Raw genomic sequence first — 15,932 nt, 5'->3', positions numbered from 1 at the left:
AGTCTGACCTGATTGTGGGGGGACGAGTTCAGTTATCTGAAGTTATCTCAGTGACACTGAACACAAACATGATCCATTAGCATCAGCAGCCACTTCAAACCATGTCAAAAAGACCAGATCCCTCTGGTGCGCAGGGAAGAGAAAGAAGAAGAGAAGAGGAGGACAAACAGGATGAGGACAGAGGTGATGTGATGTGATGAGTGAATAGTGGATCTAATTGTAGTTACATTGGAGCAGAGTTACTACTAACCAGCTTAATGTGGACGATACTAGTAACGTTGGCTCATTTAAAGAGCTCGCTAGAGTCAATGTCAGTCACTTTTACCTTAAATTCATCAGGGATGTTGGAAAGACTATTCAGATGTTTGGAGAATAACCTACCTGTAATGTTTTGAAGGGCAGTGGAAATTGCTTTTGTAGTGACTCGCTTAACTTTACGTTTTTAAACGTTTTTGCTCCATTGCCGGCCCTTAACAATCAGCCAATCGGATGCCGAGCTGCCGCGGCTGGAGATAATACACGTCCTGAGCTTTGAAATAAGTTACCCTGGCGTTTTATGTGTAGGTTGGTGCTGGAAAAGGTATAGTTTAGGTCTACAAAACAGAGTAATTGCTTATTATTTATATGATTGTGTGCGTGCAGGGAAATGTAAGTAGAAGTTTATGTTGGTATAAGTTATGGCCGTTACATATTGAGAATAGCGATGCTAATCTGTTAACCAGCCGAGTAATTATCTACTGCGCCACCATGCGGTCGTAATGCGAACTGTGTTGATTTATATTGTTTATTACCGTTATCTATTGTTTACATGTTTATTGAATTGAAGACAGTGTATTATCGATATATATAGCGGTTATAAGTTTATAAGATTTATAAGTAAGATAGCATAGATCCATAGGTTTGCATTTATGCTGCATGTAAAGTCATTTGAGTATATTAGCTCTGTTGTCAGAACTGTGTATGTCTGTATTATTATTCTCTGCATGATTATTGGTTATATTGATTATTATACGACTGATTTATGTTATTGTTATTTCTTTGTAAAGCCACACATACATATTCATCAAACTTAATATTACAATGACAGAAGACACCGTTGTGGATACAGTGCTAGTGATGCAATAAAGGGACTCTGGAATGAATGAGAATTGCGCATTCTTACCGAAGCCCCACAACGATCACGCCTTTTGAACGATCAGCTATTTAACTCTTTCATCAACACCCATTACATATAACAATTTTGAGAAATACACTTTTTCTTTCAAGTTTGCTGCACGAACCATCCACATAGTTATAATTAGTTTTATGTCACTTGTTTGCTGCAAGAAAGGCAAGGTGAGTAAGGCTGTAGAACAATGCTCCATTATGCATATTGCACTAAGGTGTCTGTAATATAGTTTTTTCGTGCAATACTCTTATTTATATTGTATTTATAGTTTGTTTTATGTCACTTGTTTCTTTAATACTGTTTTTATCTTGTGTTTTTTTTTTCTAAAATAAAGAAAATCTCAAATACATAAAGCTATGCAGTTTCTGTGTGAGTGTATGAACACAATGATCGGTGCTGGAATTGGCTGCGATACAAGGGGCACCAGCTAAAATCTTACCTAGGGCACCAAATTGGTAAGGGCCAGCCCTGCTAATGGGCAATGATGATCACAAATACAAGATGTGTGAGCAGGGTCCCACAATAAAAACACAATCTTGTAAAACGACAAGATGTGGCAAATTATCTAAATGAGTATTTCACAGAGGTTTTTACAAAAGAAAAAACAGATGACATGCCACGGGTTGACAATCAGTCCAGTCAAACCCTAAGAGAGATCAGGATAAATGAGGAGGAGGTACTAAAGGGACTAGCAGAATTAAAAACAAACAAATCACCTGGGCCAGATGGGATATTTCCAACAGTACTTAAAGAAATTAGGGAAAGTATTTATAGGCCGCTAACCCAAATATTCCAAATGACACTTAGAACAGGGGATGTGCCAACTGACTGGAAGATGGCAAATGTCAAACCAATCCACAAGAAAGGGGACAAAACTGAGCCAGGAAATTACAGACTGGATAGGATCCTTGGATCACTTAGTTATTAATGGACACCAAATGAGCAGGATGGGGGCGAACAGCCTCCTCTCATTTGTAAACTTTCTTATGTTCTTATGTATGTATTTATGGATTCATTGACACACAAATCAGACAAATTAATATATTACTTGACAGATTCCTGGATGAATTTAGTACTCATAAAATTGCCAAATTGATGAATTTCCAAATTAACTACCAAATTGAGGGATGAATCGGCACTCCATAATATGTTATCTGGCTCATTTAGCCAGCTATGAGGAACAGGGCCCTGGAGGTGAGCAACAGTCATAAGTATAATCATTAGATTGTAGGTACCCATATTTTGCGCAGACCTGCATCAAATAAAGATACTATTTGTTATTTGTATTGAAAATATACATTTCCCTGTGTATTCTTAAATAACCTTCCCCCAAAACAACCATTGTTATTTGAAATATTTGAATAAATATTTATGAAAATGAAATTATCTTTTCATGTTGTTTCTAATATTATTCTAATAAAAATAAGTATTTGCAGTTTGACAACATATTTAAAAAAAATGGTATCTGGGTTCTGAATTTTTTTTTAATTAAATCTTAAATCTCGACTCACATAAGTAAATGTTTATATTAAATATATGCTATAAAGATCCAAAATTGAAATGTTACGTCTAAAGCTAAACCTAAATGCTAAATGTTACATCTAAAGGGAAGCGCTTTGCTCAAATCACTACAGTTGTAAAGCGCTTAACCCCGTAAACACAGAGTGGTATAGTTAAATCTGTTCTCACTCACCGACCAACTGCCTATTGAAACTGTGGTTAGTTTCTTCTTCTCCTTTTGCTTCTGCTTCAGCTTCAGCTTCTGATTCACGTCATCTCCCAGTTTTAAAGTAAACTAAAATCCATAATTTTGTATGCAAATATAGCACCTCAGTGATTTTATTTACTTTCCCATACACTACTGCTAACATCAAGTGTTCCTGTAAGCGGAAGGCAATTGTTTTCCCCAAGGGATGACTTCCAGTTACTATGCCAGCATACATGTAACACCTCTTCACAAATCAAATAAAATTTCCCCCACCCCTACCACCCCCTCGATAGTGCTGTATAGTTTACATCAGAGGATGGTGCCAATGCAAACAATCCAAACATCCAAGTCACACAACCTCATAACTTAAACATCCCCAAATCCCAAACATCCCATACTGAGCACTTTAATGTCCAGCAGCCCTTGTACACAGTGTGCATACTAATGAGGATATTTAAGGACAGGCAAAACCCTTCTCATATAAATAATTCAGAATTAACAACCGGAGAAATGAAAAGCTCTAAAAAAAATTATTCAATACTTAACTACATACAAAGGAATGGAAGTTGAAATCGCAAGGAATTGACTAATAATAGCTGCAAATAATTTGACACTTATTGATGTTTCATTAAATTAATAAAAACATACATGTAGGTGAACTATTACAATACATATTCAAACGTATCTAGTATCTATTCTATAGAATAACAACTGTAATAACAACCAACAACTCTCAATAATTACAATTGTGTTCTGTTCATGTTTATGTGTATTGTAAGGCGGGCCTACGCCTGGGGGGGGGGGCGGGAGATTGTATATAGTTACCAATTAGTTCTTTTAACCTGGGCGAGGTTGTGCTTGGTCAGGCTAGGTTGACAGGTAGATTGTGTGAGCTAGCGATTGGGGAGTGTGTGCGGGGGGCCTGTCTGGCGACAAATTGAGAGGAGGGGATCGGGACTGAGGAATGGCGTGGAGTTGGCGCGGATAAGCGAGAGTGAGCGACTCCTGTGTGAGAGTGAGAGAGTGTTAGAGAGCGCAGTGAGATAGAGAGGGGTATTTGTGTTATTTTGGCGTAGGTCCCAGCCAATAGGGATCACGAGTTCTGTGTTACAAAGGGCAATAAACTCCCGACATTGCTCTGAACAGTTGTCTGCAGTGCATCATTAAAAAGATATAAAAGAGACCCCTGTTTGCTAAAATACTTTTCTCCTTCCCCTTTTAACTCGAATCTTGCCATTTTTAACTTCAACATTTTGATTTCTAGATCAAGTTTTTCAATTATCAACAAAAGACCCCCGGTGGTCAGCCGGGCCTGAGACGGGAAGCAGTGCACCTGTGGAGAGACACGCTGGGGAATAGGATAGCGGAGGGACGTGAATGGGGAAAACAACCACTGTAGTGTGTGTGGTTTCACTTACCCGGCCTCAATGACGCGTCCCTTCTGAATGTCCTTTCCTTGTTCCTCTCTCCCTGCCTAGGATTGGTGGCACTGCAGAGCCTGGTCCAGGGTCTGACACAGTAGGAGGGGGGCGCCGTACTGCCAAGCCTCCTAGGAATCCACCTGCAAAGAATGGACATTGGTGACGAAGACTCCTTGCAGCATATTTGCACCTTAGTTCCGGGACTTTGACTTTGGGGGGCCAAGACAGGCTTTACTTTTCTTCTGATTAGTTTTAGTATTTTATTATTAGTCTTTTTAACATTTTCAGTTTTTTTTATGGATTGCTAGCGCGATCGCCTGTTATTAAAGGCGGTTTTAGTATTTCTAATTGTAGCTAAAAGGGCCTCTAGGTCAGCGGACTTCGTGCCCCGCCTGGCAACCATCGTAATAAACTTGTTGTATTGTAATTCCAAATATTGACTCTGTGGTGTGTACATTGGGATCTTGCTAAAGGGGGCAGAGGGGGGGAATAGTGAGACCCCCTCTTCACTGGAATAAAATTGGGGTGGCGTGGTCACGTGACGGTGGCAATTGTTCCCCCCTTTGTCATCGTCACACATCGATTCAGCAACTCTTTAAACATCCTGTGTGTGTTCATAGAAACGCAGTCAAAAGCTGGAAAATCCCCACACTGGATCCCACCGCCTTCTTCAAAATATCCTCCCCCACCATACAGCACTGAAATAAAACACAGGATTCACCTGCTACATGCACAGTAAAATGTTTAATATCATGTTCATATTAATTTAACCTGCAGAGCACTTTAATTCAGTTGCACCCCCCTCACGCCACTAGAGGAGTTTCGCCCCTAGAGTTTTCATCAATCAATTTATACAAGGCCATAAATTAGCAAACAGGTTATTTTGTAATCAAGTGTGAAGAAGTATGTTGAGTGAGAACACCAATTAGGAAAATGCAGTAATAGATTTATTAAACCATGGTCAAGGTTAAAAGTTTTAAAACAAATGTACCAATATAGATTCAAACACTTTATCCAGACTAGCAAACTTGTTCTGTTATAAAGAGTTAAGACTATCAATAAAAACTTTCATGGAAATTCCACACCTACTAAATACCTTAATCAATCAAATCACTCCATAAGAAGATAAAATACCATACCAAAGGGAGTAAAAAGATCAAACTTATTTAATAAAAGTAGAAAACAAAAATAAACACTACAACACACACCAAAATGATTAAACTTGTCAATACCTCCAAACAATCCAATCACAAATGTATAGAAGTATTACAATGCTAGTCTATATTCAAGATAGTCAAAAAGCCAATATTGTACATTATCACAATAAATAAAATCAATACTGTTTATCTGTAAAAAACCTGCAGAGTTTTGGCATCCCACCAGCACCTTAGCTATCCTGGTCAAAAGCTCGCTGAACCTTGCTAGCCAGATCTCAACGTTCTTGCCAGAGACTGTCTCACAGAATAACTGCACTGTTACAATTCTGTAGTGGATGTCTGACAAGATTATCATTAAGAAATCCACCTGTGCTCCAATTTTCTCTTTTGCTATAGAAGCTGTAGCACTCCTCCAACAGATCGTGATTAGCAAAGCTAACCTCGAAGATGTCTTTTTCTCTGTGCGGCAGCTTCACCAGACAGTTTAGGTCTTCAGGAGCAAAGCCCATACCTTTCTGCAGTTATTCTCTAGTGAACTGCAGTCTTGACATCCGCTGGTCTCCCGGACCGCATGGACAGATTTGGAACTCCATCCCCACTTACAGTAGCTGTCTCCAGGGGGGCGGGTGAAGTACAGATGGAGTAGTTTCACAGGACTGGTTGGCCTCCTCTGCTTCTGGTCTCTCCCTGCAGATCTTGGATAGGAGAGTCAAGATTAAAGCAGAGAAAAACATAAAGGAACAAAAAACTTGTTCCCCGAGGAGAGTCTTGTTAGGAGCACCTCCCCGGCCCCCTATCCTTCCCTAGAGGCAGGTGGGGCTGCTCCTGGCCTGATCCAGATGATGGAAAAATGGCCTACTCCGTTGGTTGGGGTTGCTAGGCCCGTCCGGCCTAGTTTGCACACCAAGGCCTGGTCCTTGCCTGGATCTCCTGCTGGTGGTGGAGGTTCCAGTGGGCTGGTGTCAGCAAAGAGGTCTGACCAGTGTCACTGCTCCAGTGGGCTGCGCTCCTCCCACTGAGGCCTGGTCTTGGACTCCCGGGATGCACTGCCTCCCTGAAGCCTGGTCGCCGATCAAGGTCCTCCACGCTCTTCAGTCCCACTGGTCCAGGCAGGTATCAGTCCTCGGCTGCTCCCCTTAGGTGGTTTGTCTGCAGCTGGGCCACCCTTGCACCAGAACTGCAGCTGGATCTGTAACACTTCCAGATCAGGAACGCCTCCACACTGCCTCTGTTGGAAGAAAAAACAAAAATGTTAAATCTTTGCAAAGGTCTACTCCAGGTCCCCCTACAGGTTGTTGGGAGAATCCAGAGTCCCAGAAAAAATCAATAGATTAAAAGTCAGGTCCTGTATTTAAAACACATGTCTTTAAAATCGCTCTCCCCTAATATACAAGAACCTAATTGACTGGGAACATTGGGGTTACTTGCAACAAACCACTCTAAAATAGAGCAGGCCAAACAATTCACTTCCTAATCACTTAGACCTATCAATCAATTTCACCAGCACAATAGCTCTATACTTTATAATTCATAGAGGTGTCTTACCACACATGCCTTTCACCAACCATGTTCCCAGTTTTAAACTCTTCCAGGTAGCTCTCTCTTTGTTTGCATAATCAGCTCTTTTATATACCAGGGCCAAAATGGGGCCATTAAAACTGCCACTCCCCTAATACAGTTCCACAGATGTAAAAACATCCATAATTTTCTGAAAAAGTACAATAAAATGTTCCAACCATATTCTTGGAGATAGTCAACATGGGTTTAGACGAGGCAGATCATGTATTGTGTGCAGTTCTGGGCTCCACACTTCAAGAAGGATATCGCTGCTCTAGAGGCAGTTCAGAGGAGAGCAACCAGACTTATTTCTGGTCTGAAGGGAACGTCCTACTGAGAGACTGAAGAACTAAACCTTTTCACCCTGGAACAGAGGAGACTACGTGGGGACTTGATCCAAGTCTTCAAAATCATGAAAGGCATCGACCACATCAAACCAGAGGAGCTTTTCCAGATCAGCAGGGACACACGCACCCGGGGACACAAATGGGAATTGGGCTTCAAGGCATTCAAAACGGAAAACAGGAGACACTTCTTTACACAGCGAGTCATCACAATCTGAACAAACTCCCCAGCGATGTGGCTGAAGCTGAAAGTTTGGGAACATTTAAAAATAGACTGGATAGGATCCTTGGATCACTCAGTTATTAATGGACACCAAACGAGCATGATGGGTCGAATGGCCTCCTCTCGTTTGTAAACTTACTTATGTTCTTATGTTCTTATGAGAGCAACTCTAATTGACCATGTCGTCAAATGGTCAGCGTGCCACGGTCAATGTCCCTGGTCAACATGGAGGCAACATTACCATCTGTGCTGCAATCTCAATGATTGGGGAGGTTCATACAATACAGCAAGACTCCTCAGTTTTTATAATTCTCTCAATGACACCCTCATTCCCCAGGAAGAACAAGGCCTGGAACAACCAGAATGGTTACAGTTTGTGGTGGTTTGGGACAATGTTATATTCTACCATTCAGCACTGTGATGGTGTTCTTTCCACCATACCCTCCATTTCTAAACCCAGTTGAAGAGTTATTTTCTTCCTGGAGATGGAAGGTGTTTGACCATAACCCACATGACAGGGTAACACTTCTCCAGACCATGGAGGAAGCCTGTGGAGATAGCAGTAGATTGCCAGTAACTTTCATGAATCACACTACAGAAAGTTTAGTATGCAATCTTAAAAGGTATTTACACCCGTTCATGTTAAAATGAAGAGAGAAACATATGCTGCCTGCAAGTGCTCACAGCACAGTAGTGGATCATGTCTGCTTATTATTTGATGTCTGGACAACACATTTCAACAAACCATTTTGTTTCATTTGGAACAGGAGCTGATACAGCAATACAGCATTATGTATTTGAAGAGTCTATTAACAGCTTTACAAGTGAGTGACTCTTTGAGCAACACTGTGATGGAAAGCTATAAAGACTCCATTTCTATGTTGATGAGTTAGAAATTCTAAATCCACTTGGTTCCAAAAGAGGGAGCACGGCTACAGACCAGCACTCCAGTTTTTATGATGGGGATATTGGGTTTTAAAAATGTATATTTAGCTTGGTTCCTTTGTCTTTGAGTAGGGATTTTGCCATTGTATTGCCCCTTATTAAACTGAGTTTTAGCATAGGTTTAATATATATTATTCCCCCAATTTCCCAGTGCATTTTGTTGCCGTGATTAAGTACAGTCTTACCCTGTGCCCTGTCTTAGCATTTGTATTAATAAATATAATTGTTGAAACTTCCCAGAAAGCACACGACGCTGGGCCAACTTCAACATGAGGGGGGTGACCTATAGCCAACATTGGATTATGCTTTGCATGGTCGGACAGCCACCCACCGCTACACTAGTGAATCTTAATGATTCAGAAGACACAACTAACATTTTATATTTTTCATATTACCAAAATGATTTGAATTTCTTAATTGTGTTCTTTTCATTAGAGAGGAATCAGTGAGGTCTTTCTTTCAAAAAGAAACTTAATGAAAAGTCTAATGATCTTGCTGCTGTTTTGGGAAGATAAAAATACAAGTCACAGATCACTCAAGTCCTCTTTTGAGTATAAACCTGAATGTTATTAGATGTTAAGATTTATTGCAGCACATACTAATGGACTTCTTTTATGGGTCAGACTTTTTATTGTCATGGAGATCCCATGGTAAATCGGTGTATAATATATGGTTGCATCCAGGTACGTAACTACAGCCGCTATGCATTATTAAGGTCCTAAGAACCTTACACTTACAGTGAAGAAAAGAGAGACTAGCTACCGAACTGGCAACATTGTGTGTTAGCAGAGTATTTTGTAAAATCCCGAGCTGGGAGACGAAGCGATACGCTGCTCTGTAGGGCTGCCACCTGACCCGCAATCCTGGGACATTGAGACGGAACGGGATTTAAAATGAGCTGCTAAATTGAAATAAATAAATAAACGTGTTGATTATCCCTACACCTTTGCTAAATGTATTCGGTTGCTGACTGATGATGCAGCAAACAAGTCATTCTGATTAGTTCAACATCCCGTTTTTAATTGTTTTTAATTTAATCTGCCTTGTTGCAACAGCATACCCAAAAGCGATACAAGCTGGAGTGACTGCAAACTGCACTGAACTTGTAACTGTAGGTAAAAGCTTTTGTGAATATGAAAATAAATATTACCTTTTAAAAGCTAAATGTCCACACAGATTAATTTTGTTACAGAGCAAGTAATTTAGTTTTATTGAAGGATCCTATAGCTGTGACACCAGTCATTACAATATGTGGAAATCCCTTCCAGCTGGATGCAGAAATGTATCTCATAATGGATGGATAACATTTGCTTGCTGAGGTTCAGTCTTCTTTTTGTCTCATATTTTGTTTACAATATAAAATATCCATAAAGCATAAAAAATACCCTCATATTCCTTGAGAAATGCATTCGGCATTCAAAAAGTTCAGAAATCTCCACCTAGTGTAGTATGTTAACTGTCTAGTATATATTTAAATTCTATTTTTTCTGTATTTAATTTATTAAATGTTTGTTACACTTGTGGTATTTTAAATGTATTGCTTTTTAAAGGCTACCATCACGGTTTGCTCCCACACTTCTCCAACTCGCCACCAGAGGTAATCATCACCAGAGTTTTAATCATGTCAATCCACATTCCTCTAACCCCAGTGCACTCTCTCTCATCTCCCTCCGCTCTCATTCACACAGCACAGGCTCTGCCCTGTATATAAACCTTCTGGTCACTTCTAATAATCGCTGTGTCTTGTCTTCTTCGAGTTGCAGTTCTAAGTATATCCCATTGTTATTGGTTGCCTGTTTACGATCTCTACGTGTACCCCTGACCACCAATTCCTGGATTATCCCTACCAGCCTGTTCGCCTTTCACCCCTGCTTGTCTCATTGACCTCGCTTTCGGATCCTCCTTGACGTTGTTGTTTGACGGTATTGACCCTCGCCTGACAGGGGCGTCGCAAGTGGTTAGGCAACCCAGGCAATTGCCTAGGGCACCGAGCTGGAAGGGGCCCCCCAAAGAGAAAACACCATCAGCACCCCACCCGCTCTTACCGTAGAAAACACCGTCAGCACCCCCCGCTCTCAACGGAGAAAACACTGTCATTAAATATTTTGCCTAGGGCCCCTACAGACTCTAGAATGGCCACTGGTCCCTGGACTCCATTACTCCGCACCTGGGTTCCTCTTGTCCACGCTGCTTCAGTACACAAACATTGTTTTACTTGTTGCATGTATATATTGTTTTTTTAAAAGGCTACCAGCATCAAAAATGGTTTTACTTGTTGCATTTATTTATTATACCAGAATCAAACATGTGCTTTTATGATTTATAATAGTGTAATGTACAATACTATAGAGATCAAAAAATATTTTATAAAATATAAAATATATTATAAACTAAATGTGCATGCATTACTAAATGTAAAGGCTAATTAGATTTTATACAGCTCTGGAAGAGTTCAGAAATCAATGTTAAGTGGTCTATTTTTTTTTCTTCCAGTATATATAATATTAAACTACCAACAATGGGCTGTGCTGCTCATTTAAAACTGAAAATCCAATAATTTGGTGTGTACCTGCATCTCTATTGTTAGAGAAGAAGCCCCAATATTGTTTGCTGACTGCAGTTCTCTAAGTGCTTTTCAAAACAGTGCACACAAAGTTCTCCAAATAAAAGCCAACGATACAGGTATGAGCTGTATTGAGAAATCAGATCCAGTTTAACGCTTGAAACCTTGATGTTGAAGTGTAGACATGGTAACTAAATATCCAAGTTCACACTCACAGCCAGCTTCTTATCCAACAATTAATTTTCCTTCTCCACCATCCCAATCTTTAACCAACTGTAATTCAAATAGCCTGTAAGCAAGATCAAACAGCACGTGTTCCAACAGCCTAGAAATAATTGAGGCGGCTAAATGATTAATATATGTCTATAGTGTTGCCCAGCACAGAGCTCTATGTAATATCTGCATAATTCTGGGATAAATTATATTGAACACAACTGCATTTTAGGGTAATTAACAACAATGCAATTAAAAAAATTAATTAAATTCGAGTTTTGCTTTAAAAAAAATTGCTTTCGATATCATTTTTTGTTTACACTTCTATACATTTTGCATTTTATTTTTATTTTTGATCTCAACATAATTTTTTTCAGTAACTGTTTCATTCTCAACTTTATTTTTCTCGTTTACTATATTTTATTTAGAATTAGTTACTTATGGTGCTAATTTGAGCCCATAGTTTCTCTGTAAATGTGTTGTACTATATGGAGTGTAACAGCACTTGTATAACTTTCCAATTCATAATTTATAAAACATGTTTCACACCAGCATTTCTCAAAGTTTCGTACAAGTACTACAATATAAAGAAAACCCGATACAATAGAATGGATGCTTAATGCAGGAATCAGATTTATTAGCAAATAGAATATAAATGACAGCATGCAGGCCCCCAGGCAGACAAGCTCAAAAGGTAATTTTCCCCTCCCAAAACAATTCACCATCCAATAACTAATTAAATCACAAGAAGCAACCCCACCTGCCCCCCCACCCCGATAAATAGTGCAAGAAGCTCTCTGCCCCTGCTTCAGGTGCTGCCCCTCCCCCCTCAGCAGGCCCAGGGCTTGGTGCGGGAAATGTGGCCATAACCGTTATTGGGGAAGAACCGGGCCTGCACCCCCACGGAGAGGAGGTTTCCAACGCAGCCGTCCACCCAGACTTGGTAGCCAGGCAGGTCCTTCTCCTTGGTGAAATGTTTCACGTAGCGGTAGTTGCGGTAATTGGTGTTTGGTGCATTATCAGAGGAGAAGAAGCCCACCCAGGCACTGGAAAACGCTGAGTTGGAGATGTTCAAGCTATTGTGCATGAACAGCCTGGCGCAGGCGTGGCCCCCCTTGGCATAGAGTTGCATGTACACCTTATGACTTGGGAGCCTCACAGGCAGGACGCCACACGCCTCGTCCAGCTGGTTGCCCCTGAACGCAGAGTGTTTGGCGGTCTTGTGCTTGAACAGACGCACCTGCAACCCCGGGGTCACCAACGTGCTGCTCACAAATGTCCCAGACGTCTTCCCACTAATGTAGTGAAAGGACAGGTAGGACCCGTCTGCTTTGCTGCCGTCTGCGTACAGGCCCACCCAGGCATCCAAGTTGCTATAGGGCACCCTGTTCCAGTGGAGGGTGGCATAGCCATTGGTGGTCTTCACCTCCAGGTGGGTTTTCTGGGAGAAGACAGGGTTGCAGCTGTACTGGGTTGATGAGTTGGTGTCTAAGTGATGGGAGCAGTAGGTGATGTAAGACACGTACCCCACCGCGGCCTGGAACTTCACTGAGGACAGCTTCTTGATCCGCCTGACCAGCCGGGGCGCGATCCTGTAGGTGGCTTCAGGGCTGTAGTGGTCAGTCAGGTACAGGCGGAGGATGCGGAAGGAGCTGGGGTGGAAGAGAACGACCAGCCGATCGCGGTTGGCATCGTGGCCGCCCAACATCCAGGGCACGTTTGGAACTCCTGGGTTGAAATAATAGCGGAGGATGGAGCTGGGCAGGGCAGTGGCGCCGGGGTAAGCTAGGTCACCCAGCGAGTAGTAGGAGCTGGACTGACCCCGAATGACCGGGAACAGGTGGCGCCTCTGGTTCTCGTCAAAGTTGTTCTGGAAGGGTTGGAACCCGTAGGACTCAAGCCGGATATCAAAGTTCAGCCGCATGTGGTTTCTGTGGTCTATGCGCAGGACCTGACAGAACCACCAGAGCAGGGGCAGGCCGTGCCGGGGGAAGTACCGTCCAGAATGGAGGTTGTGCAGGTCTTCCATCCTGGTCAGGGTGTGGATGTCTTCCTGGGCCCCAGACAGAGCCAGGAGGAGCGCGGGGAGCAGCACACAGCGCAGGAGCACCGAAGAACAGCCTAGGAGCACACAGGGACACCAACATCAACACTGATACTAATAATATGTAGCATGACAGCACCTCTCTATGACTCCCTCTCCCTCTGCAGTGCCAGTGTACTTGTGTGCAGTCAGTCGGTCAGTCAGTTGTACAGTCATCTGTCCTCTGTGTGTGTTGTGTCACCTGTCCTATACAGAGCATCCTGGACACAGCACGTTAACATTGTTCAAACCCAACACATTTCATACTTATTACTGAATGATGATAATAATTAAAATAATAATAATAATAATAATAATAATAATAATAATAATAATAATAACAACAACAACAATGGGTATTTTTGTTGATTGATTTACTGACTGATTTCTCAATTAAAACCTGGTTCCACTCAAGCAGAAGCACGCACACAAAGACACAACCATAGGAACACACACACCCACCCACTCTCAGACACACATTTGCACAAACTCATATAAAGACATACACGCTCACACAGTCATTCACACCCAGACACACACACACACCATCTCACAAACACACACGTACACTCTCACACTGTCACACAAACATACATACACTCACACACACACAGTCACAAACACACAAAACACACACACCCACTCACCCACATACACAGTCCCATGTTTCTACACAGACACAAGGTGGCACTGTTGTCATCAAACCAAGGATACCCTGACTGACACAAGCACACCCAACATCTGCACTGAACTCCCATCCAGCGTTGGGCCAGTGTGGGATCAGCAGTAGGAGGGAGACCTTGCAGTTGTACTCACGGGCAGCCATGCTGGGCCAGTGTGGGGGGGCAGACAGGTCACTGGAGTCTCTGAGGTCCAGACACAGGCACCTAGACACGGGACACAGACAGGACACTGCATCCTTATCCATAGTGACTGGCAAACATACTCCTCAAAAGCCTTACATGATACAGTGAAATACAGTCAATGCAAGACACAATATATAGCAAAATAGAGAGTCAGTCCTGGTTAATGCAACCTACAAACAGACCAAAAGACACAGTTTCATCCCTAATGTGTGCAGAGGGTAGATCAGGCAAAATCAACAAGATTAGAGGGAGTTTTTTTTTTTTTTTTTTTTTTTTTTATTTCTTGGTAAACGCCCTCATCCAGTTTATAATCCATTTATAACCACAGTTTATAATTCATTATTGCCCGACAGGGAAAACTCTTGTACCCCTCTGTTGCTCCCCAGTTACTGTGGGAACGTCACACCCTGAAACCACACAGCGCTGTCCTGTGGGGTATTCACAGCAGCCATGACTGTGGTGACGGTTACACTTGGAAGTATTAACAGTTACTAAAATATAGATCTGCACAGAACAAACACAGCTGCTTTACTAATACACTAAGTTTTAGAATAATTAAATTTGGCATGTTCAATGTTTAATTAGGTAATTTACAGCTTGTTTGATCAAGAATTGGCAGGACAGTGAGGCGCCCCAATACCAGAGCTGAGATGTGCTGAGCAACAGCACAACATTAGAGCACCAAGCAAATAAAACACAAGGCTTTAGTTTCAATGCTGCTCTGCACCCACTGGAAGCCCCCAGACAAAACACACTGATGTTTCTCATTGGTGGTAGAAATATATATTTGTTCTGTGGAGAAAGGGTTCCATTTTGGCATATGAAAAATATGAGGGTCACATAATTAATATCTAATTGATAATTAATTAATTTCTACAATATATATTTCAAAATATACAAGCAATATGCATCACAGGGCAGGGTCCCTGGAGGGGATGCCAGGCCTGAATTAAATGCCTCAGCTCAATTCATTTTTTGTCTTCTAACCTGTAATCTGGAAGAGCGCCTTACTGTGCAAGACACTCTGCTAGTGGCCCGCTGGACCGGCCCGTGTGTTTCTGCCGGGCCACTGTACAGAGAAGTATAGAGCTGAGACGGCCGGAGCCCAAAGCAGCAGATTGGATGGACTTACCTGATGAAGGCTTGTGATGCTTCTTGATGATAAAACAGAATCGGACACCCAGATGAGATCGCAGTTACAGGGCCCTGGAGCTGTCAGCACCAATACTGACCACTGTGGACTCAGGAGAGTACAGCGCCATTTATAGGGGAAAAAAAGGAACTGGTTTCAATTTTGCAATTAGAAGACAACCCCCCCCCCCCCCACCCACAGTTGCTGGTCACCTGACTGTGGCTCAAACTGCGCAGAATTATTATTATTGTTTTAATGTTTTATTAATATTAATAAAATGTATTTTACAATATTTGTAATATTGTTTTTACTACATAAAACTAGAACAAGAAACTGCAATTTTGGACATTGTAATTTGCCTTCGGGAAGATCAAGCAAAAGATTATTGACATACCTACAGTCATTGTACTGAGTAAAGTACTGTAATATTGAACAAAAGCCTTGCATTTAATACAATATATCTACCCTACGTAGACTATGACAAAGTATTCTACTGTGCATTATGTGCTGTACTGTAATGCTCCACTATCTCCGCAGAGAATCATGGACATG

At 41.7% G+C, this 15,932-nt stretch overlaps 1 protein-coding gene across 1 annotated transcript; it reads right to left on the bottom strand.

The window, feature by feature from the left end:
* Positions 1–12,128: 12,128 nt before the first annotated feature.
* LOC136767319 (uncharacterized) lies at positions 12,129–15,474 on the bottom strand. The gene is made up of 3 exons (XM_066721089.1): positions 15,381–15,474; positions 14,199–14,269; positions 12,129–13,420 (listed from the first exon to the last, which is right to left on the bottom strand). The coding sequence occupies exons 2-3, from the start codon at positions 14,206–14,208 to the stop codon at positions 12,129–12,131; spliced, it is 1,302 nt and encodes a 433-aa protein (XP_066577186.1). The 5' UTR covers positions 14,209–14,269; positions 15,381–15,474.
* Between the last annotated feature and the right edge of the window lie 458 nt (positions 15,475–15,932).

Source organism: Amia ocellicauda, chromosome 14 (assembly GCF_036373705.1).
Source record: "Amia ocellicauda isolate fAmiCal2 chromosome 14, fAmiCal2.hap1, whole genome shotgun sequence".
In the NCBI taxonomy this organism is placed as follows: Eukaryota; Metazoa; Chordata; class Actinopteri; order Amiiformes; family Amiidae; genus Amia; species Amia ocellicauda.
The sequence above is the reverse complement of the archived record's forward strand: the minus strand, read 5'-3'. Positions and strand labels throughout refer to the sequence as shown.